The following is a 23124-nucleotide window of genomic DNA, read 5'->3' as shown; positions in this document are numbered from 1 at the left end:
TTCTCTGTCCTCTACAAACAATCCCAAACATTCAGAGCAAACAAAAATTCAGGTTTCAGTTAGCTTTGCCTTTTCTCTTCACCAGAAAGTGGCACCATTCTGAAAAACAGATAACGAATTTATTATAAGGGATGAAACAAAAGCAAGAAAACTTGCATCACATCATACCATACATGTTAGATCAAAATTAATCAAGGTTGAAATAATTTACCCAGAAAATGATTAAATAATGAACAAAAGTGTTAAATAAAAAAAACAACAAAAAAAACAACAACAGTTTTACCCAATATGTGTGTTACAGTATGTAATGTGTAGAATTGTACCGTGGTAATACTATTTTTATGATGTACAGAGTTGCTGCCTACAGTATATAGATCGTTCCAAATCGGTCATTTCATTTCAATTAGAATGCTGCCTTAAAAGGCGCCGTCTATGTAGGCAGCAAAAAGCAAATCAGCTCACTAGGTTTTGGAAGAGAGCCTTTGGACGTTTCTCAAAAGAAAGACTGCATCCTCTGGAGGTCGCATTTGGTCGCATAAAGATGATCTTATTTTAGAATATTAACAGTTAAAATTTTACCATTAATCTTAATAAGGTGTAACTTCTTGTAGTATGCTTATGACTTGTGAATATAATGCTCAGTTAACTGAAATAAGCCAGACCTGATGACGTATGCAGCCTACAAATGCGTCCCCTGGAGGATGCAGCCTTCCGTTTGAGAAACGGACTGTGTGTGTGTGTGTGTGTGTGTGTGTGTTTGTAACAGACCTAAGCGTAGTAACAGGGGGAGACCAGCAGATCTGTGAGCACCAGCAGCTGGTCATCTGTGAACTTCTGCTTGTGTTCCTGCCAGTTATCATGATGAGTGCGACGGAAATCTGACAGGGTTTTCTTCACAGTCATCTAGAGTATCAACAAATATATATTTATATAGAAGATCTTGAGTCACTCATTTAAGGTAACTGGATCTCGGTTTAGCTAGCATTTCCAATATTTTTTGCGTTTGCCATGCAAACATTTTCTTCAAAGTCATGTTCATCTTCCAGAAATGTTTAAACATTTCATCTTTTCTTAGACAGTCCCTGGCCCCCTGCAGACTGCAATCAGCTGTTCATTCTCAATCACCCCCATTCTCTCCACATCTAACAACAGGAAAGGAGAGAGCTGTACCTCTATAGGCTGTGTGTCGTTGAGGTGGGCACTCAGGTCCATGAGGATCTGGGGCATCCAGGTGGGTACATCATATGGGCTGGACAGGATGCAGGCACTCAGGCCTAATACACCTGCATGTCGCCGAACCAGGTCTATACACACACACACACACACACACAAAATTTGTTAATAAAGGTATATAAATATACCTAGGGTGAACAAGCCTGAGACAGCATTTAACATCTTAAAATCCAAGTCATGATGTAAAATGAAAAAAGTATGTGTGTGTGTTTAAAAAAAACATTAATTTAAAGCATAAGATTGTAAAGTATGACAACAAAAGTAATTTAAATGTATGCATGCACAATTAAATATCTAGTACTAAATTACATATACTATATATTGAACAACACAAATACTAACCCACCCCAAAAAAAAAAAAATATCTCTATTCAAATAATTAAAACTTTGAATAACAAATCAAAAAGTTTCCTGAGCTCCAAATCTGAATGTTAGAATGATCAGCTTTGCCATCAGAGAAATACATATTTCAAAATATTTTGCAATATTACTGTTCTGATTGCATTTTTGACCAACCTTGGTGAGAGTAAGAAACTGCATACAAAAGCATTTAAACTTGATGTATATCTGTGTGATCATTACCAGCAGAAGGGATGGTGTCCACCACTGAGCCCAGCTCTCTCCTCTTCCGCTTGGGCAAACGAGTCTTGCTCAGGGCCTTAAAATGTGCCTGCATGGGTTCATCAATGCTGAGAAAATTACACTGCAGGAATCCACTTAAAGTGGTAGCGGCCATCTCCCTCACCTAAAAAAAACATGAAGCGAGAACGAAAGAAAGATCATTACAGAAGATTTTTACAGTTCAGTCTAAAGTCTTGTAGCCATAGGTTCGGTTTCTCTTTTCAGTTATCTAAAGCGTGGGAAGTGCAGAACAGGGACAGACGGGGTCTTTTGTGTCATTTTTTCTTTAAAAGAACACAAGAAGAGTTGGAAATTTACGTAACACAGCTGAACGGTGCAATCTGTCTCATAGAACAAAACACTATGTTCCAGAGCAGGACTCCAGTCAGGATGAAATGAGCGAATAAGAAAATTTCTAGCTTATTACCACTGATGTGCTAAACAGCTAGTGTGAACAACTAGTCATTTAACTGGTAAGTGGCCCAGTAGTGCATAACACAAAGAACTCTCCAAAACACAACACATAGGACAAATTCAATTGTGTTGTGCTAATTCTGCTGTGTTGTGGCTTATTTCAATTACGTTATGCCAGTTTAATTGTGTTCCGACATTTCATCGTGCTTGCTTCCATTGTGTTGTGCACAACTGAGCCACTGTAAACCAGTCCAAAACAACCTCTGTGTAGTTAGCAACAAAAAAAAAGTTAGCCATACAAGCTGACTCAGCGATATCAATTGTCTTTGGATGTCTGTTTGAGATTTTGACATGCATTTGTGCTGACAAAGAAACCGCTGCTATTTTTTGAAGGTTCAAACTCTTGTGATCTTGGCCTGTGTATTCTGATCTTTAACCGTGTCGCGTACTGACTGGCTAGTACCAGCACTAATCAACCGAATGTCTGCATCACATCACAGAGGGTCATATCGCATACATCGTGGAATACATAGTGCTTTTATTTAATAGGCTGAATTAAAGAGTGTAGTTTTCTTCCACTCATAACCCTATTCTTTTCCCCCCTTAGCCTCTTCTCTCTGTTTGCAGTCCTCTCCTCTCTGAAAATTTGAACATCTATCACCATGGAAACAGAATATTGCTGCAGCTAGGAGTTGCTATGGTAACAGTAAGAGGGATCGAAGGACAGAGAGTGTGTGTGTGTGAGGGAGAGAGAGAGAGAGAGAGAGAGTGTAAAGAAAAACAAGAGAGCGCTACATCATTGAAAAGACAGAATGGAGAAAGAGACACTTTCACCACAACTGCTTACGTAATTGGCTTTCGGCACATTTAACCTTAGCGATTATACTCAAACACACAAAGACATGAATTCACTAAAGATATATAATCTTGAACACTAATCAGGCTTAATTCAAGTGAAAATGTCTTCAACATGCAGATATCTGCACATGATTTGAGATTAAAATGATTATATGTGAATATGGCCTTTTATGTTAAGGATAACCAGGGCCAACTATACAAAACACACACGTGTAAAAAAAATTAAAAAAATTATATATACATACATACATACATAGATACAGTTTTTTTCTCATTTGGAAAAAACACTATGCAAGTCAATGGGGACCAACTGAAGGTGAATTATTTTTATTTTTAAAATGTAAGTTAATGTGATGGCAAAAGTGACTTTGCATTATTCCAGTCTTTAATGTCACATCCTTCAGAAATCATTCCAATATGCAGATTTGGTTCTTGTTATTGGTGTTGAAAATAGTCGTACAAACTATGATACATTTTTTATGATTCTATAAAAAATATATATAGTTTCAAAGAACAGCAAATCTTTTGTATCATTATAAATATTTTTGCTGTGATTTTAAAAGTCAAAAGGTATAGTAGCACATTTTAAAATTATTCCAATGGTCTGCTCATTGTCTGTCATAGTTAAAATGCTGTTCATAAAGCTCATTCATTACATTTTTAAATTGTATAATGTTAATTGTGTATATATTAGTGTGCATGTTTATTCACACACCTCAAGTTGTTCATCCTCCAGCAGGCGCAGTACTAGCACTCTCACATCACTGACGGCCTTGGCATCACTGAGGAAGGTGAAAAGATTGTAGAAAACCATGATCTGCAGGTAGGTGAGAACGGTGTAGCGTGCGTGCCATGAGCTACTCCTCGAAATCTGTAACACATAGCACCATCTGCTGGTCAGATGACACATTAAACCCTCTCATTCATACATAACTCGCAATAAAAGCATATTTAGTGCTGTGTGTGCGTGCGTGTGCATGCATTATGGGCACTGGAAAGTCACCTCCTCAAGTGCACTGAGGACTTGTGGGATCTGTTCTGAGTACAGCAGTCCCTGGGACATGAGAGACAGACACGTTTTAGCATCTCTCTTCATCTCATCATAGCTGTCGTCATTCTCCACAGGAGCAATCTAGAAAGAGAGACAAAGGCAGACTTAAACATAAAAGACTTGTAGAGACTTGAATAAACTGCAGATCTAACTGGGACTCACTTTAAAGAGAAGAGGGAGGAGACGAAGCTGTTCTGGGACCACAGAAGAGAAGGAGCGTCCAGCACTGGTCATCAACCACTTCAACACTATCATAAACACAAAAATATCATGTCTGAACACTCAATCACAATCGCACAGAAACAGTAAGACATACAAAGTACACACCAGTTTTGAGTAATTTGATGGCTTGTGTCCTCTCGTCTTGATCAGCCTCTGTGTTCTCTTCTACCACGTGGTTCTGGATCTCCTCCTCGCCCTCCGTTAAAGGCTTGAGCCTGGCCAGGACACGCTCCGTGAACTCTGAGATGCGCGGGGATGTGGTGGGCTGAGTGAGTGGCAGGTTCACATCGATCATGAAAATGTAGGTGAGGACACTGAGAGAGAGGACAAGAAGAGAGCAATAATGAATGGCAGCTGCTGAGACAAAAGCAAATAATGACATTGAAAAGACTGAACGTGAAGAAAATATACATGTTGGCTTGATTTTTGCATTCAAGTACATACCTGCCGATGCGTTCGCGGACATTCTTGTAGACCTGAGTGAGTTTGGGTTCTAAGTACTGTAGTAACCTGTGAAGCAACTCTGGGACTCTCCATTCCTGCTGAGCAAGACCTCCCTGCAGCACATACAAACGGCTGAAAAAGAGATGACATTGCATCCAATTTAAACCCAAACTTAGACACGAAACATGAAGAAGTCAGTCACATTCATCATTTCCTCTTTTTTCCGCTTTCAAAAGAGGAAGTGTGTGGTAGCAATGTAAATACCAGGCATCCACAAATGAGCCTCCTTCTCCTGTGACCGGAGATTCCATCAGCATCTCAAACAGCCAGTGCAGCTTTCGTGGGTCTCGGCTCTCCTGTACAACACATATTTGTACACAATATTTTTGAGGCAATATAGTAATTAAGTATATAATATAGTAATGTTCAAAAGTTTTATTTAAAAATACTTTTGAAAGACATCTCTTCTGCTCAACAAGGCTGCATTTATTTGATCAAAAATACAGCAAAAACATTAACACTGGTTCATATTTTCATTTAAAACGTTATCTGAACCATATGGTAAAATAATTTTATTTAATAATTTACTTTAATTTTAAAATTTAACGATTTTCTCAGATTGTAAAAATATGTGATTTAAATTTAAATTTCCAGTATTTTTTTTTGTTTTGTTTATATTTGTGCAAAAGCTCAATAATATGAGATACATTTTACTGAATGAGTTTCTGCTCTAAAAAGAATGACAAAGGTGTCCTTACGCAGGCAGTGGCGATACAGGTGCCCCAGTCCGCATACGTCTCAATGGTGATATTGGAGAGAGCTTTACGAAGAAGTGGACACAGCAGAGCCCACAGTTTTTCCACCTGTAACAAAGGCATACAAACTTGAACACATCATTCTGCACCAACAGTGATGTTGATGACTCAAATCCTCTTAACTCTTGTACTGCACCTACAGTTTATGCATGTGTGCTAATACCTTGCTGTAGCTCCAATGTTTGGAGCCCCTGATGAGTCCAGAGATGATCTCCGCCACACAGCGCTGGGTACTCTCATGAGAATCTGCAACCAGACGCTCCATATGAGGTTTCAGCAGAGGCAGGAAGGCATCATCGAAGTTCCGAAAAAGACCCTTTGACGACACAAGATGATGTTTTTGATGCATTCTATTTTTTGACTCTCCCTCATTTAGGCCGTCAGGACTGGTTTAAACAAGCCTGAAGACTTGGCTCATAAAGTCTCTAGTCAGCATTTCAAAGGGTTTGTAGAAGCACATCTAAAGATTCTCACCTTAAAGAGGCAAAATCGTCGTGGGCTGAATTTATCTTTCCCCTTTCTGTCCTCCAGAGACAAATACTGGATGAACTGATCTATGAACTGCTGGTCTGAGAAATGATCGTATATAATCTGTTCACTCTAAAACACAGATAACACATATAGATGAACCTAAGCAAACAAGGCAAAACCAGACTGAAATATAAAATTTAAATGGGGTGGTACGAGTTGTTCTGAAGTGATTGGGTTTAAATGTAATTTAGTTTGAAAATGTATGTATTTGTGTACCTCATTCATCTCGTCTCTTGTTTTGCCCTGTTTTGGCTGTTCCTCAGGGGGAGCATAAAGCATCAGCTTCCTAAAAAAAGATATAACCATGAACTAATTCTAAATCGAATGCTAAAAAAAATACACTATTGTTCAAAAGTTAGATTTAATACACTATTGTTCATTTCTTGTTAATCTAAATTTTGAGAAAAGTTGTGCTGCTTAATTTTTTTCTGATATATATTTTTGCATAAAAAATTAAAAATTCAAAAGATATCTTCTGTAACGCTGAAATCACACAAAGTTATTGTATAGCGTCAGAAAATACTTAATAATTTAAGCACTATAATCATGTGTACCGTGGCCATGTGGAATAGCCCCAGTGGGTTTTCTCAATGAAGCAGCAATCATTCCAGTCCTGCTGGGAGCGTGGCAACCTGCTGCTGTCATACTGCAGCCACTGGTTATCAGGCCTGTCTCCCACTAACAGAGAGCTTAGAGCTTTACCACCACCTACACGATGAACAGGAAGGAATATAGCACAAATTTTATTCGATATGCCCATTAACTGAGACCTTCCGTACAGATACCGTAGTGTTCTCACATGACTGCATTGAGGATTTGAGCTCAGATATGTCGTAGGGATTCACTGCAACTTTCTTGTGAGGTCTCTTGAGCTGCTTTAGGATGCCACTCACTGCTGAAATCGCACCCTAAAACAAACAAACAAAAAAAAAACGGCAGACGACAGAATGAAGTATCTTTTTTATAGCTTTCCTTATACACATATGTTTATAAGTATAATTATGACAGAATGCAGACACAAACGCACATTGCGAACTAAGAGCGAGTCGTGGTTCAGGCTCTCAATGAAAAAGAGGACTGCAGATGAAGGCAAGGGTCTGTCATCTCTCAGCATCAGAGAGAGAAAGCCGATAGCTATCTGCTCAAACTTCCAGGGCCTGCCAAAAAAACAGGCATATGATCAACAAATTTCCATGTCTTTATCATCCAGACATTTTCTGTGCAATTTAACCATACACAATGAGTAGACGTACAAGTTTCGGTCATAAAGGCTGTCCAAAAGATCCACCACTAGCTTCTCATACTTCCTGTAAGGATTGATTTAAAAAAAATAATATAAGTATAGCCACTACTTAACAGGATATAAATTTGAAAGCATATTTGTATGTAATTTTTTTGTATTTACTTACTGCACTGATTCTTTGTTTTTCTGTTCTTGTCTTTTTCTTCCCTCCAGTTCTTCCTGTTCAGAGGCAGCACATGGAGTGGGTTCTGGGTTACTAGATTTCATCATTTTCAGAGCAACCTCAACACAACTCTCCGGGATCTGAATATGAAACAAAAAAGAACAGTGGAATGACAAATGTCACAATTAAAAAAAAAAAACTTAAATGTTTCTCCCTCATTTAGGCTACTATTTACTGAACTCACAGAAAAGTCGATTCCGATGGTCTCATACTGGCGGTGGACTTTGTCAGCCAGATCATCGACGAGCCGGACGACCGAAGACTTCTCTAGAGACATGGAGGGGCTCATACCAGAACGCACAATGGCAGGCCATGTGAGAGCAACGCAGTCCCAGTACTGCAGGTTAGCAAGACAGATCCCAGAGTGGTTCCCTAAAAGACAGTACAAGGCACCCTGGAGAAGAGTAAAAAAAAAAATAAAATAAAATACAAAATATGATCCTGGTCAATTTTCCAAAGCTGCTGTACGTCAGATTGATCAATAGCAAGAGAAAGATTCTTAGTTTCTTTCAGTCTATATTAATCCTGAACTGTGTAACACCTACTTTGAATTGCTGCTGGGAGACATCAGTGCGGTCTGGGTCCAGATACTCCAGCACCGCAGGGATCACATCTCTGCAACATAAGCTGTAGGTTCCCAATGCTGTGAACAACACGTTTTGAGCTCTACCCCTCACCTAGAGAAAAACAGGACCTGTTACTGATCAATACACCAATAATTTTTATTTATATAGCGCAGAGCACTGAACAGTAAAAAGTAGAAGAATACAATGATAGGGATGTATAATGACGAGATTGAACAATTTGATATTAAATGCAGAGACGGTCTCTGTAATAAATTCAACGATAATTGCTAGGAGTTAAGTGTCCCCAACAAAGCAAGCCAGAGGCGACAGCGGCAAGAAACCAAAACCCCATCCATACAGAATGGAGAAAAAAAACCTTGGGAGAAACCAGGCTCAGTTGGGGCCAGTTCTCCTCTGGCCGGATGCCCAGCACTTAACTTCCAGTTCATTTTAAACGCAGCTGTGTCAGATATTGTAAATGGCAGTGTGTGAGCATTGTACTCATTGCTTTTGCTTTTTTGTATATTGCCTTGTCATACCTGACTGTACCTGCTGGTGGACAGTCTAAGCAGGTCATTTATCAAGTCCTGATGAACATTCCTGTAGCAACATCCCTCTGTGGTCAGATTTCTTAACTGAAACACACAGGTACAAAACACACTACAACAACTGAAATCATAACAAAACATGCAGAAGATGCTTTCTTGTTTTATGATCCCTAAACCATCTGTTCCATTCCCCATAGTCTTAATTTTTCTCATGCAATTTATTATAGTATATAATATAGTGCAGTAATAAAAAAAAAAAAAATCTGTAAAACTAAATGTCTGACAGGTTCACCCAAAGGCTCTATAAATTGTAATTATTATTATTCTTATGAGTTACCTCATGTTGCAGCATGACTCTGTCTATGAGTAGAGCTCTAATATGCTGTTTACTGCCGTGAAGCTGAAGAGAAGAAGAGACAAGGTCAGTAAACTACATGTCAAATAAAGACATTGGTAACATAATAAATGTTAGTCTAACCTTGTTTTCCATTGACTTCTTAATGAGACTGAAACTTTTCCAACGCGAGTCAAACTCGTGTTTGTGTGAGCCTTTAAAGTGGAGCAAGTCGTTGATGATCTTTGAAGAGAAAACACCATTCGCCTGTCATACCGCTGCTTATCACCAGTAAAATACTGTGAAATATCACATGCACATAAACCTGACAGTGTTGCAGTTCACCTTTATAATTGAGAAGAGGGATTTGATGTCATCCTCTGAGTGTTCTAGAGTGTGGTCTGTATGGATAAACATTATAGAGTTAAGAGACAAATCTACAGATGCAAAAAATATAAAATAAAATAAAAATCTATTAAAAATCTATTAAAATTTAAACTAGAACAGGAATGAGTATGTTAGAGTAACTTACGCAGCAGAGGTCTAATCATCTTACAGATGTCCTCTCTGTAGTTCTCTCTAGACCGGTCTGCCACATAACCAATAATAAGCAACTAATTTATTAATCAATGCAGCTCCAGCAATGGTTTTAAACACAAAAAGGAAATGCGCACTCACCGTAGTCTACTCCTGTGTACACATTTGTCTCGCATAGCTGAATCATGCTGTTTATCCTGAAGTGGGAAGCATTGCAAGGTTACAATATTATTAAATTGATGTGTTTAAAATGAAGTGCTTTAATCTGTTATTGTAACTGCACTATATTGTGCGTGTCACACTCACTTCTCTGGTACAGGTTCTCCATTCAGTGGGGGCAGAAGGCTGCTTGCTCCTAGAAGGCAGTTATGAACAATGGACAGACTCTGTAGAACATCATCCCTAAAGAGGCACAAATGTCATTAGCAATTTAATCTTTCTCTTATCACTTTTTCTTAAATGTAATTTTTTGAATTAATGCATTCATTAAAATCTGTTAACCTATGAAAGAAACAAAAGGATTTATAAAGAATACATCAATATTAAATCATGGCTTCTGATTCACCTTACATCAGTGATGTATGAATGTGTGAAGCTCAAAACACCCTGCATAATTTTGAAAACCAGAGATTTTTAAAAACATTTGTATTTTTGCTTCTATGAAAACGAAACTTAAAACTGAAATATTACGAATTACAAAACTTAAACACAAAGAGATGCAGTCCCTTAAAAAACAACAACAAAAAAAACATTAATACATTTTTGGTCAGATGGTGATGAAGGGGAACGTACTGATGGAACTGTGGGAGTACGAACGAGTTCAAATAGATAGCATGTTACCATATCCTGTGGCTGACCTGCTGATGTCCTGTTCTCCTTGTGTGTGTTTCTGCAGACGCTCAAGTTCAGGTTTCAACAGCAGATCCAGCAGGTAAAACACAAACTCTTTCTCTTCTGTGTTAGGCACATGCCACTGAATACCGAGGTTCAACAGTTCTCCAGGCCGACCCCAGTCCTGATCCAGAGAGGAAACAGAGACAACTAGTGAAACATCAGCCTCAATGACATGTAGGTTTTTGTTTGTTTTACAAAAAACATAACACAACAAAACCAAAAAAAAAAAAGACAGTAGTGACCACTGATCTGTGCAATTAAGTATACTGATGATAACTGGTGTAATGTCTAAAATCATCCTTTTTTATTTACCCACTTTTCCTTAAAGACCTAAAGATAAAACATTGGAAAGAATTGGGATTGATTTGTTTTCATAAATTTAGAAAACAAGGATAAATGATTCTGATTTTCGGAGAATTCTGAGGTGGAGTCAGGTTCAAATGAACCACGTAATAATAATACGTCAGACAGTGAGGAAGAGTGACGTCTGTCTGTCTAAGAAAAGGTGCTCAGGTTAACCAGTGCTAGAGGCGATGACGGAGCTCCACTAATCCATTCATTTACTCAATCATCTCATCTCTTCCTCTTAGAAACATTTGATGGGATAAAAGTAAATCCCAGTCACAGGAGCAAACGCAAATATCCTATATCCACACTGCTATCATTAAATGGTAATTTTACATTTTTTTCATGATTAAAGTATATTTTCAGCCTTTTTTTTTATCACTATACTTTAACACTGACCATATTACATTATAATATTCATACAATGTTAGTATTTACTAATTTATATTATATTTGTATTTACTAATTATCATATCTGTATCTAGCAATTAACCCTAAAATACAACATAAAATACAAAATGCAACATTACAATCTTGTAATAGTAATAGTTAACACAGAGTATTTCATTTAAATTGGGCGTAGTAGAGTTTTGCTTTAATATAGTTATAGTTCCCAGGGAAGATTAGGTAGGTAATTTGATAAACCATCTCCAGAGTTTCAGAAGAGATCTCAACAATATCTCTTACATTAAGCCAGATACCAAAATCATAATGTCATCATAAAGTATAAAACTAACTGGTCAAAGTTATGCTTTTCATATCAAACATCTCTGTACAGCACAGTAGGTCAACGATTGCTTTCAAATGGACTCTTGGATATTCTTCAGGATTATGGCATCATATTTCAGATTTATTCTAAGCAGAGCTGAGCCTCGCGTCACTATGAGAGGGTTAGTGGCAAAAGCAGGCACATTTTCCACTTGAGGCTGACCTTAATTGGAAGGTATGTGTCAGTGTGCTGCTGGACCCCTCCGGGCATGCTGCAGTACTCTCTGGGATAGATGAGGGACATGGAGCGCAGGATGTGATAGAGAAGTTTACAGGCCAGATTGTAGCCCTGCTTACATTTCACGTGCAGAGTTAACTGAAGAATCTGCACTAGCTGAGACTTGTAGAGTAACAGTTGATCACCATCCACACGGGTCACCTACAGACAGAGACAAGAATTGTTATTTCAGAAATGTTCACATATGTTTATAGAAACAGTTAAAAATCGATTTGTAGTTACAGATTCTAAAGTCAAGTTTAATATCTTATAAATATCGATTTCTAAACTTGTATTTCTTTAATTACTATATAAGCTATCAATCAAAAGTTTGGGGCCAGACAGATTTTTTTAAAAGCAATCCTGTTAAACTTTTTTTTCCTTTTTGTTTTTTGCAAAATTATCGAGCAACACTCGTAACACTGAGAATAAAAGTAAATGTTTCCTGAGCACAAAAAAAGCATATTAGAACAATTTTGAAGGATCATGTGACACTGAAGACTGGAGTAATTGCCGGTTGCTGAAAATCCAGGTTTGCAATCACAGAAATAAATAATTCATTTTTTAATTTATTAAAATATAAGACAGCTGTTTTACATTTTAGTATTTCACAGTCCTGCTGTTTTATTCTCATCTTTAAACAAATAAATGTAGGTCTGATGAGCGTAGAAAAACTCTTTGATTTCTAGATTTGCATTTCAAAAGTTCTATTTCTAGACAGATATTTTCACTTACAGATCGCAATATTTTTGCATTTCTAGAATCTGATTACATTTCTACATTAGAACTAAATAGATATCCACACAGTGATGAATCCAGTGCTGACCTCAGATAACAGCTGGAGGTTCCACATCAGCTCTTTATCCAGCTCCTCTTCATTTAATACCTCTTCATCTAAAAACACATGGTGTGTTTACAGGAAACTCACGACATATGTAGCAATATATATACTACCATTAACACACTACATTCAGGTGGAACTTACAGGCTGAGATTTGTAATATGGCATTGCAGCAGTGGGGTAAAAAGAGTTTCAGAGACTCTGCTGGATGACACTGAAAGGAGAATAATCATTTAAACTGGTCAGCCAAACATTTTGAGAAACACTGTCAGCTGTGGGTCAGTTGAGCTCAGGACACCGACCTTGGTTGCAGCTCTGCACATGTTTGCCACCATCCGTCCAGCCACGTGAGTCTCAAAAATGTTTGTAGTGGCAAAGTTAAAAACCTTTTCTAGAGCCACCTATAAAAATAAAAGAAATATGTTCAAATATCATTGTATACACTTCTGTTTTAAAGTTTAGGGTCTGTAAGATCTTCATTTTTGAAAGAAATCTTTACTTTTATTTAGCAAGGATGCATCACTTAGATAATGAAGATGGTTAAAAAGAAGACTTCCATTCACAAAAGCAACTAGAAAAGTATGCATGGATCATGTGACTCTGCAGACTGGAGCAATGGCTGCTAAAAACGTTTGCCACCACAGAGAATAAATCAAATAAATAGATAATATTTCACAATATTACTGTTTTTACTGTATTTTTCATCATATAAAAAAAAATACAGCCTTGGTTAGAGTAAGATACTTGGAGGGACAAGAAAATCTTAGCATATATGTTATGACTAGGTTTAACTCCATGGGTACAGAGAGCACGTTTATAATGACCTGGAATATTTCCACGGAGCATTGCGTGAGGATAGTGCTGAATGTGGAGGACAGGCCCAGCTCCACCAGACTCTCCAGATGAGTCATTTTCTCTGTCTCCATCTCCTCCCGGGTCTGTTCCAGTGTACTCGTGTCAATCAGTGCAAAACACCTAAAGCCACAAACATGAAGAATGGGAGAATAAGGAAACAGAAAGAAATGCGTATGTACAGTATTCAAAGACAGCTTTGTACCTATCAATAAATTGAAGAACAAAATCCTCAAATTCTGCTGAGGCTGAACACAACTCTTTCTCCACCTGAACAAAAACAAATAATTAAATAATTGCACATGAATTAGGGAAAAAAATACTAATGCCAGGAGGATGTTTTACCTGTGTGAGGTCATTTCTGGTCTGAACAGCAGCTGAACAGTCCACCAATGGCACAAGAGTAACGAAAGTCGCTAAAAATTGGAATGTTATCTGGAACCAAAAAATATATATAAAAACACTTTTGATTACTGTATGATATTCTGAGCTAGGACAGGAAAATATAAATCAGTATTTATTTTAATGGTAAGACCTTAATGTTAACAAATTGTAATTGTTATGTAATAATTAACATGAATGAATACGGAACACCTCTGTGTAAATAATATATATCTCTATATAAAAGTTATATATATATATATATATATATATATATATATATATATATATATATATATATATATATATATATATATATATATATATATATATATATATATATATATATATATATATATATAAATAACTTTTATGTAAACACACACACACATATATACATATATATATATATATAAATTCAAATGTACAGTTTACCAGTTTTCATTATACGTAATCAACATCTGTCAAGAACAGACTCTCACCATGCATTTGCTGAAGTCATTGGGGTCGACCCCGGGCAGAGCCCTCATGAGGAGAGGCAGCATGTGTGTGGGGCCCTCTGGAAACCTCTGGCCCCCGGCCACCAGACTCCGCGCCACACTGATCATACAGCTTAGAGTGGCAGTCAGCTGGTGAGGCTCAGTGAGGGTCTCCATGGCAGGATATGTCCTTAAACAAGATCAAGTTATTGTGTCATTTCTAAAATACCAAGGGTGTGTTAGCAAGTTGTATTTCACAAAACATCTATGAAATTATTGTACTCTAAAAAACTGTTCACCCAAAATATATTAGATTGTCCATCAAAACAAACAAACAAACAAACAAACAAACAAACAAACAAACAAACAAACAAACAAACAAACACACACACACACACTTACTTCTCTAGCACTGGAGGAATGACTAGCTCAGGTCTGAGCAGGGCAAGGTTTTGCAGGGCCTGGGCAGCATCCAGGCTGCCAGTTTTGCTAAACATCGCCATCAAGACGGGCTGCTTCATACTTTCCACAAAGTCTGTGATGTCCTGCTCACTGAGAAGATGGCTCTCAGGAACGGGAGTCAGCCATGTTGGCATCCGGTAACGTTCGCGATGCAGACGTTTCACAACACTGGCAGGTAATCGCTGAACGAGCTTCATGAGTTTCATCTAGGGATGGATGAATATATATATATATTTTATATCTTTTTTTCTATACTTAATAATATGAAATGATTACATATATATTAAGTGCAGCTCTGACCATAATGATATTACTACAACTGTGAAACAGACAAACCTAAGGCTCGATTACACTACAACTGCCATTTGATCAAATATTAACTTTGACTTCTGATTCCCATCTCACTGAGTGAGCGTTCTTTCCTGCAACAACACGTTTTGTACCCTATGGCGCTCACCGCAAACCATACAATTAATTTCAATCAAGCGAAGAACACTTTCTGTAAGCTTCTGAAAACAATTCAGATGCTTAACAGAATGTCAACATCTCATCAACAGCTAAAAAGGCACAGACAAAGTAATATCAAAACAATGTGGTGGCAATAAAAGGACAAAGCTTTCAAAGGGTTTACTGTGACATTTCAAACTGAGAACTAGATGCCTCCCTCAGTCAATGCAAACACACATCCCTGGAAAGACAAACTGTCCTGTGGTCTATGAGGAGATGTTTCTAGAAAAAGAATGGCATGCATTGTTGATAGCAGCAGTGTGTTTCAAACGGACGCAGCTGCAAGCTCTTAAAAAGCATTCTGGGAGACAGATAAGCAGCCTAAAAGTCTTGTTTTGTTAATTAAATGGTTTGTTTTAATACAATAGCGTCTTTGGTAATACTTATAAATAATATATGATTTATTTTTCATACATTATTTAGCATTTAAAGATAACATTTCCCTAAATTTCAGAATCAGATATGTCCACCAGTAACTCACCAGCCAGCGGCCATGGTTAGAAGGGTGGAAAAATGAGGCGATACTGCTGAAAAGGCCACTGAGCTGGGTCTGGGTTTGCTTGCTCGGCCCTCCCTAAAATACATTATTAAATATAAAATAAATGCATTACATCATATCCTGATGGTTTTGACAACTTGATGGCATTTCAAAAGCAATTAAAAGCATGTGTGCTTTATTTTACCAGCAAAGCAGAAATCCAGATGACCACATGACTGATGTCATAGGCATTTGTCAGATATCTGGAAACCAGCATCTGACTGGATCCTACAGGAAGATTAAGACTCCTTAAGATCCTAGTGAAGATCTGAAAACAGACAGAAAAAAACTGTATAACCACCAAAATTGAACCAGCGCAGGACTGGCTTCGCTGTGTATATAAAACAGCCAAGGAAAACTTATTACTGAAACCGTTTTGGGGCAATAACGCTTTCTACCATGGCGATAAAGTGAATCTCACCTTCGGTATATAAGGGTCCCAATCTATGTATCCAATGTTGTCATTTGCCAGTCGTGCAAAAAGGCTGACAAGATTCTGGAACAGACAAAATCAGGTTAATGCTAACATAATGAATTGCTGAAGTAAGTTAAAATCCAGTAGTGAGTCAACTATATTTACCACTTCCCAGCTTGGAAGGTTCTGCACCGACACCCACAGGCTTATTAACTCATCAAACCAAAGTCTGCGGAAACACACAATTTAAAGTACTTCATGGAACATGCATCACATAAAAGCTCTGAAAAAAATATGATACGCATCAGATGTGTCACAGTTATGTAAATACATTTAAAGTATGTTACAATTTTCCATTGTCTAGTTATTCTAGATTTGTATTAATGACTTTCAAATTATATTTAATTTAAAAAAAAAGAAGAAAAAAAAAGAATCTGACATGATGCATGCTACATTTAAGGTTAAACGCGTCACCATTTGAAGCATGTAGTCAGTATAACCTTTTTTAAAGGGTTCACAAAAATGAAAATTCTGTCATTAATTATTCATCCTCATGTTGTTCCAAATCTGAAAGTTTATTGGAACACAAATTAAGATATTCTTGGTGAAACAGGAGAGCTATCTAACCCTCCATAAACTGAAAACTTCCCAGAAACGTAGTAAATACATTGGTAAAGTGGTCCATCAGTGGACCTGGATATTTCAGTTCTGTGGCTGTCTGTGGAGGGTCAGATAGCTCTTGGATTTCAACAAAAATATCTTAATTTGTGATCTGAAGTTGAATGAAGGTCTTACAGGTTTGCAAAGACATTGGAGTAAGTAATAAATGACAGAAGTTTCATTTTGGGTTGAACTAACCATTTAAAGAATGCTGAAAATGGTTGGACATTCAGCTCTGACATTGTAAAATTACATTACAAATTCCATTTTAATAACTGAAATCATTGACAGTAATTTTTAAAATACTGCACAATATTCATGTTTTTAATCTATTTGTGATCAAATAAATGCAGCTTTGGTGAACATGTGACTTCTCTTTCAGAAATATAAAAATTCTACTGACTCCAATTTCCAGATTAATATGATGGATTGTGCAAGTGAAAGCAGACTGAAAGTGTGGCTTAATTTCAGGCAGCGCTTACTTAAAACCCTTATCATGCAGCTCTGGAGGGAGAGTGGTGGGCAAGAAGAGCTCAAAATATCCCATCGCCTTTTGCATGGTCACGTCAAATGGGCACATAAGAGGCCTCCACTCTTCCAGCATTTCCTGCGTGGCTGATTCTGGAAAATATCTGCACACATTCATACAAAGACGCACAGAGAATGATTTTATGAAGAGCTGTTGCTTTCATCTGATTTCAAGCATAATGCACAGATAGGACAAAACTGTGCCAATTAACTGTCATGGTAAACTGTACCAAGTACAAGTACAAGTACAAGTAAACTCTTATTAACTGGATAACTGCTTAAAGTGCTTTAGTTAAAGGCTTACAGTCTGCCGGTCTAAGCCACATCAGGAATCCTGACATAAACCATGCGGCACTTCCTGTCAACCATCTACTGACCTGTACAGTATTTGCCTGCAAACAGTACGCTATCTGTAACTCTACTACTATTATCACTGATATTTTCTGTAATCCTACTGTTGATGAGCTGAGAGGAGCTTTGGGCAGTTTCACCTTACCCTAAATAACTTCCATAGAATCGTTTTTGTGTTTTAATGGAATTAAGACAAACATACACATTTCTTTTCCTATTCCAGTTAAAATGGCAAACAAAAATCATTAGTTTTTTCCCTCAATTTTATGGATATGATGTCCTTGATGACCTCTTGCTGAAAAAGGGATAGCACTAATCCCGGCAGACTCAGTGACAGAGTCAGGAAACTCCAACAAAGCCAAATTAAAAAAAGCATTAAACAGGATTAACAGCCTAGGGAGAAACTGAGGATCTATTAGGGAACACTGTTTATGTACACTGAAGTCATACATGAGAAGTAGCAAATCTAAAATTCCTAGTTATCCAAAAAGCTAATAGGATTTTTTTTTAATCATTAAAAATACACATATTTAGTTAAGCGTGTCCAAACTTTTTACTGGTAGTGTAACTTAAAACGGATAACCCTTACACAAATTATTTACTGTCACATGTGATCAATTTTTTATTCATCCTTGCAAAATAAAAAAATTAATGTTGTTTAAAAATATCTTATTGACCCTAAACCTTTGACTGGTAGTGTATGCCTGGCATAAAGGAAATATGATACGAATCTAAGTACTTACGGTCTGCAGTTCTTGATTAAAGCCTTCAGAACTGCTTCCACTGAGCTGCAAATGGAAAAGAAACTGGAAAGTGACCAACACTGGATACAACTGCATGTTCTAATTCCATGCAAAAAATTCTACAATGAACAAGACCAACACACTAGTGTTGTTAGACCCGCTCATGCATCATGGTATAAGTGGTAGTGAAACCTTTGGGAAACGGATTTTATTAGGTTCATTTTATTAGAACACAGCTGTGCCGTGAACGTATGGACATATCGGGGACTTACGGTCCATCTGTGACAGTGCAGCTCTTTAAGGTTTAATCAACCCCCTTATCCTATGCATCTAAAGTAGAAATTCAAATTCTGATGTTCAATTCCAACACACCAAATCATATTCATCACTTGCGTGAAATTCATCAAATATGCATCAACCACACAGCTAAACAAATGTAACCAAGCCTGTGAGCGTCACCAAAAAAAACGGCAGATGTGTGACACCCAGACAGGGCCTTTGAACCTGACGACCTTTGTTATCTTTCACCTCTGCACTCATACCGAGAAAAGAATCCCTCAATGGGGACTGACTGTGTAGCAGGAGCCAACAAGGATACTGGAGTATCAGATAACTGTATTAAGAGCATGGGGGAAAACAGATGCTACAAACCCACTCAGCACTCAGAAACAATATACAATACAGGGTGTTTGCTGGTGCACTACAATTGAGAGCAACAGAATGTTATTGAATGGTGTGAGAGCAGCACAACATTGGTTTTCACAATGTGAGTCCAACAGCCTGTGTCGGGGTGTCAGTACTTTTTTTTTGTGCAATGAGACATGCATCTTATTGGGTAAAAGTGCACTCAATAATTTTTAATTATATTATCATTTTAATTTTTTTAAAATGTTTTATATAAAATATTTATGTAATATGAATTGCATTTTATTATCATCATTAGTATTATTTTCTTGCAGATGTCAGGACCTCGAAATTACATAAAAGGTCATTATTGTAAAATAAATCAACTTATCTAATGAGTACATTTTTTATGAAACGAAAGAACATCAGTTTCTTTGATGTGTATAGTATCCGACTGAATAATTAACTCGATAATCAAGACAAAACAGCATCAGCGGTGCCTAATAAACAAAAAGTCATGCATCTAGAGCAACAGAAACACCACTGAGACAAATCAAATCCAGTGAAACATTAAAAAAAAATATTGAGTGCACTTTAAAAAATTAACAGTAATATGGTCCTTACCACCTCTGAGCAAGTTTAACGATTATGTGTTTAGAGGAAGAGCGTGGCCGCAGAGAACTGAACATGAGAGGAGAAAAAAAAAGACAGGTTCACTCAGCACTTCCTGTCTACTATGTTCTGCATTTTTTTTTCCATCAGCACCAGTTGGTATGCAGATGTATGCAGACTCCTAGAATTAGGAGGCCTGAGTATGTCTTTAAAATAAGACACTGCGATAAAAGTTAAAATATTTATTACCTGTTCAATTGAATAGATATGCAAAAGCAAAAAGTACTGCTTTAGAAACAGTTTTTAATGTATTTTTTAAATATTATTGAGAAAAATCCACTTTTGCTTTTATACGCTTGTTATGTTTATGATGGGATATGCATGTACCTGGGAAACCAGTTCAGGCCGAGGTGCTCTGTCTTTGAGTACAGGATCCTGTCCTGCAACTCATAAAGTGGTCGCCATGGCAATTCTAAGTCATCTCTTGAAAGCAGCTCCTTCTTCCTGTAAGACAAAACCATTTAAATGAGATGATGTTCTTCACACGGTTTGTATTTGGTTCAGTCGTGGGTGGATATTCAAATCATGAGCCATTTTGTCACTCCTCGATTACAAATTAGCAATACGAAAGAGATAACGTGCGGTCACAGGTGCAGTGCTGTGATGTGATGTGATGTGATGAACCAGTTATTCCGCAGCTACACAAATAACCAACATAAAATACACAAAAATCTATGTTTTAAGTATTATTTATTTATCTTAACTGTAGATTAGGTTCTGCTAAAAAATGACACTTAATTAAAATGCATATAGTAAACACCTGAAGTGAATTAAAAAGGTTAATCAAAGCTGTCCTAAAACAAGAACGCATTTCGTTTTTAGGTTTTGGACAATCCACTTCAAACGTGACTACTTTATATTGACCAATTAGATTACATGAAACAGGAAACAGTTATGTATTACAACTGTGTTATTTAAATAAATATGAATAAATCCAACAAACTTGAAGAATTTCAATTTCGGCAGGGCTAAACCCTAAACTACTACAGAAATGTCCTTTACTAGTGACATCATCTCTGTGCTTCCAGTGTTGATGTCATCATCATGGGACTAAATGAAGTGCATGTAGGAAGTCCATCATACTTCAGCAGAATGATGAGGAGACGGGCGAAGCTCTGCATCATACTGATCTCCAGTTTGGAGATGGTGACCAGCTCGTACAGCAGCTTGACAAAGTGCACATGGTCCTCTTTGCTGAACTTCCTTCCATATAGTCGCATATATCTGAAGGACAAGAACTCAGTGTTTTTAGCATCAAAACATAACACTTTATTTAAACTGTACCGTGTCTCCATTAGATATTAACAGTTAGCATGATATGAAATAGATTCTAAAACTGACAGTGTTATTGTCCAAACCTCCATAATTTGTGTCTGATTAGTGTAGTTATGTTAGATCGTGACATCGACAATGTGCATGCATAAAACGGAAAAAAAAGAATATATTTAAGTTGCCCTGCCTTTCATGTCGAAAGGTGAAAGCAGCATAAAAGCAACATGTGATACCCGACTAAATCACTTTAATTAGAAGATTTAGGTCAAGCTGTCAAAGCTTGCTTTCCAATGAAAAGGAAGTTGACCAAGGCCGACCTGACACAATCAAATAATCTAGGTCAGTCCCGGATACCATAGCTTCCGCGCTTAGGCTGGCAATGCCAATGGCTTGCCAAGAGGGTTTTGTTGGGATATTCACTGGAATGGCATTGATGAAGAAAGCCATGTCCTAAACACCCAAGGGCACAGATAGACGAGTCGCAACACAAACACTAGGACATCTCCAAACATGGACATAACTCACATTCTGGGCTTAGCAAAATACCAGACAATCTGAAGAGATACGACTCATTAAGGATTCGTTAATACATTTAGATGTCGCGGTTTACGCAAATGTCTCGGATAACATTGAGGACATTATCTCGGTGCGTGTTTACTGTTTACAGAAGAGTATTGCATCTCAGAGTCACACGCAGTCTGACATCAGTGACTGTTTGTGCTTGTTGTGCTCCTAAAATAGCATTCAAGAGCGAAAACATGAGCAAGTCATTTTGCAATCACTGACAAAATATTTGGCTTGTTAAACACCAGCTTACTTTCACTGCAATGAAGACTCAAACCAATAACATCTCAGTAAACACCAAAACACAATGTTGCCGAAGCTAATTGTATATGTCAATATAAGGTTCGTCAAAAAACAAACAACTCGATGTAATAGGGAATTTTTATGTGGTAAAAGTACTCAAAGTGTTCCAACTGGTTTCCAAGATTTGTTTGACTCAAATTAAACGGTTAGCGACTACGCATGCGCAACAGGACTCACCGCTCACTCTCGATTAGCGCTCTATTTAAAACGCGTTGGAGATATTTTTACCCTAGTCTGCTTTATCCTAATACAAAGGGGTCACTCGGTGTTCCTGTGACTCGCAATAGAGCTTCCTAGGAACATTACATTTTCTGTTTATGATATTAGGATTAAAGGAATGTATTCATGATTAACAATCACAGACATTCTAGGAACAGCCCCATAATTTAATTTCGTTGGCAGACTTAACTATCCGGACGAGTCCTGTATAATGTTGGATGAGTTAATGGCTTTTAAATACTTACGTGGAAAGTTTCCTCGTCCAAAACAAGACACCTGGCCATATCTCTCTGAGTTGGACGGCTCTGCCGAGGTTTCCTTTGATCAGTGCCAGAAATTCATTGGACTCTTCGTCTAGTTTGTCCTTGTAAGGCAAAAGTTCGTTGTAAACAATATCTTTTTGCGGAACAAACCCTAAAAATTCAGTTGCTTCTTTTTTCATATTACAGTCCCCCAAATGTGGCTCCTCCACTTCGATTATATTAGAGACAGTCATGAACAAAAAATATTCCAAACAGCAACGAGCTTCCGAGATGGTAAGATAAGTAAATTACAAATTATAAAACCACTATAAATGTCAAAACCATAATACAGTAGTGGTTTTTTCTTGTTTGAAGACGCGCACTGTCATCGCTCGTGTCGTTTCTGAACTCTCTAAGATAACGATGACTTCTTTTAAGCAGACCCGCTTGCTGTCATGCATCGTATTTCTATACGAGCGCTCCATGTATTCGTTTCCATTCAGCTGTAACCAGCCAAACACACATGCCGCAACTCCACCCTCCTCGATTTGCGTCACTTCCACCTAACCATGTTCAAAATAACAGATCCAGGAACAGTTTATGGAGA

The 23124-nt window shown here is 37.4% G+C and overlaps 1 protein-coding gene across 3 annotated transcripts in view; it reads right to left on the bottom strand.

Moving 5' to 3' along the window:
- The window catches only part of psme4a (proteasome activator subunit 4a), a 24141-nt gene extending 1191 nt beyond the window's left edge, over positions 1–22950 (bottom strand). Inside the window, exons 1-48 of one of the 3 annotated variants that reach the window (XM_043255038.1) lie at positions 22521–22950; positions 21001–21141; positions 20245–20361; positions 19870–19926; positions 18622–18666; positions 17482–17631; positions 16505–16568; positions 16346–16420; positions 16070–16192; positions 15868–15960; positions 14820–15085; positions 14421–14607; positions 13903–13992; positions 13763–13827; positions 13530–13680; positions 13008–13106; positions 12850–12919; positions 12691–12758; positions 11811–12026; positions 10498–10655; positions 9947–10042; positions 9782–9837; positions 9636–9692; positions 9449–9504; positions 9248–9346; positions 9107–9169; positions 8761–8856; positions 8201–8332; positions 7840–8049; positions 7599–7735; positions 7443–7496; positions 7217–7346; positions 6989–7097; positions 6744–6897; positions 6406–6475; positions 6133–6258; positions 5822–5974; positions 5602–5706; positions 5108–5199; positions 4844–4975; positions 4505–4713; positions 4340–4425; positions 4130–4258; positions 3842–3997; positions 1816–1978; positions 1171–1304; positions 769–903; positions 1–99 (exon numbers count right to left, since the gene is read on the bottom strand). The exon at positions 1–99 is cut by the window's left edge and continues 1191 nt beyond it. In XM_043255038.1, coding sequence (XP_043110973.1) covers positions 769–903; positions 1171–1304; positions 1816–1978; positions 3842–3997; positions 4130–4258; positions 4340–4425; positions 4505–4713; positions 4844–4975; positions 5108–5199; positions 5602–5706; positions 5822–5974; positions 6133–6258; positions 6406–6475; positions 6744–6897; positions 6989–7097; positions 7217–7346; positions 7443–7496; positions 7599–7735; positions 7840–8049; positions 8201–8332; positions 8761–8856; positions 9107–9169; positions 9248–9346; positions 9449–9504; positions 9636–9692; positions 9782–9837; positions 9947–10042; positions 10498–10655; positions 11811–12026; positions 12691–12758; positions 12850–12919; positions 13008–13106; positions 13530–13680; positions 13763–13827; positions 13903–13992; positions 14421–14607; positions 14820–15085; positions 15868–15960; positions 16070–16192; positions 16346–16420; positions 16505–16568; positions 17482–17631; positions 18622–18666; positions 19870–19926; positions 20245–20361; positions 21001–21141; positions 22521–22771 — 5625 coding nt within the window. In that variant the 5' untranslated portion in view covers positions 22772–22950 and the 3' untranslated portion in view covers positions 1–99. The remainder of the gene's footprint in view (positions 100–768; positions 904–1170; positions 1305–1815; positions 1979–3841; positions 3998–4129; positions 4259–4339; positions 4426–4504; positions 4714–4843; positions 4976–5107; positions 5200–5601; positions 5707–5821; positions 5975–6132; positions 6259–6405; positions 6476–6743; positions 6898–6988; positions 7098–7216; positions 7347–7442; positions 7497–7598; positions 7736–7839; positions 8050–8200; positions 8333–8760; positions 8857–9106; positions 9170–9247; positions 9347–9448; positions 9505–9635; positions 9693–9781; positions 9838–9946; positions 10043–10497; positions 10656–11810; positions 12027–12690; positions 12759–12849; positions 12920–13007; positions 13107–13529; positions 13681–13762; positions 13828–13902; positions 13993–14420; positions 14608–14819; positions 15086–15867; positions 15961–16069; positions 16193–16345; positions 16421–16504; positions 16569–17481; positions 17632–18621; positions 18667–19869; positions 19927–20244; positions 20362–21000; positions 21142–22520) is intronic. The other 2 variants (XM_043255040.1, XM_043255039.1) reach the window with 2 other exon arrangements.
- Between the last annotated feature and the right edge of the window lie 174 nt (positions 22951–23124).

Source organism: Puntigrus tetrazona, chromosome 13 (assembly GCF_018831695.1).
Source record: "Puntigrus tetrazona isolate hp1 chromosome 13, ASM1883169v1, whole genome shotgun sequence".
Lineage (NCBI taxonomy): Eukaryota > Metazoa > Chordata > Actinopteri > Cypriniformes > Cyprinidae > Puntigrus > Puntigrus tetrazona.
This window is presented reverse-complemented; position numbering and strand designations above follow the sequence as displayed.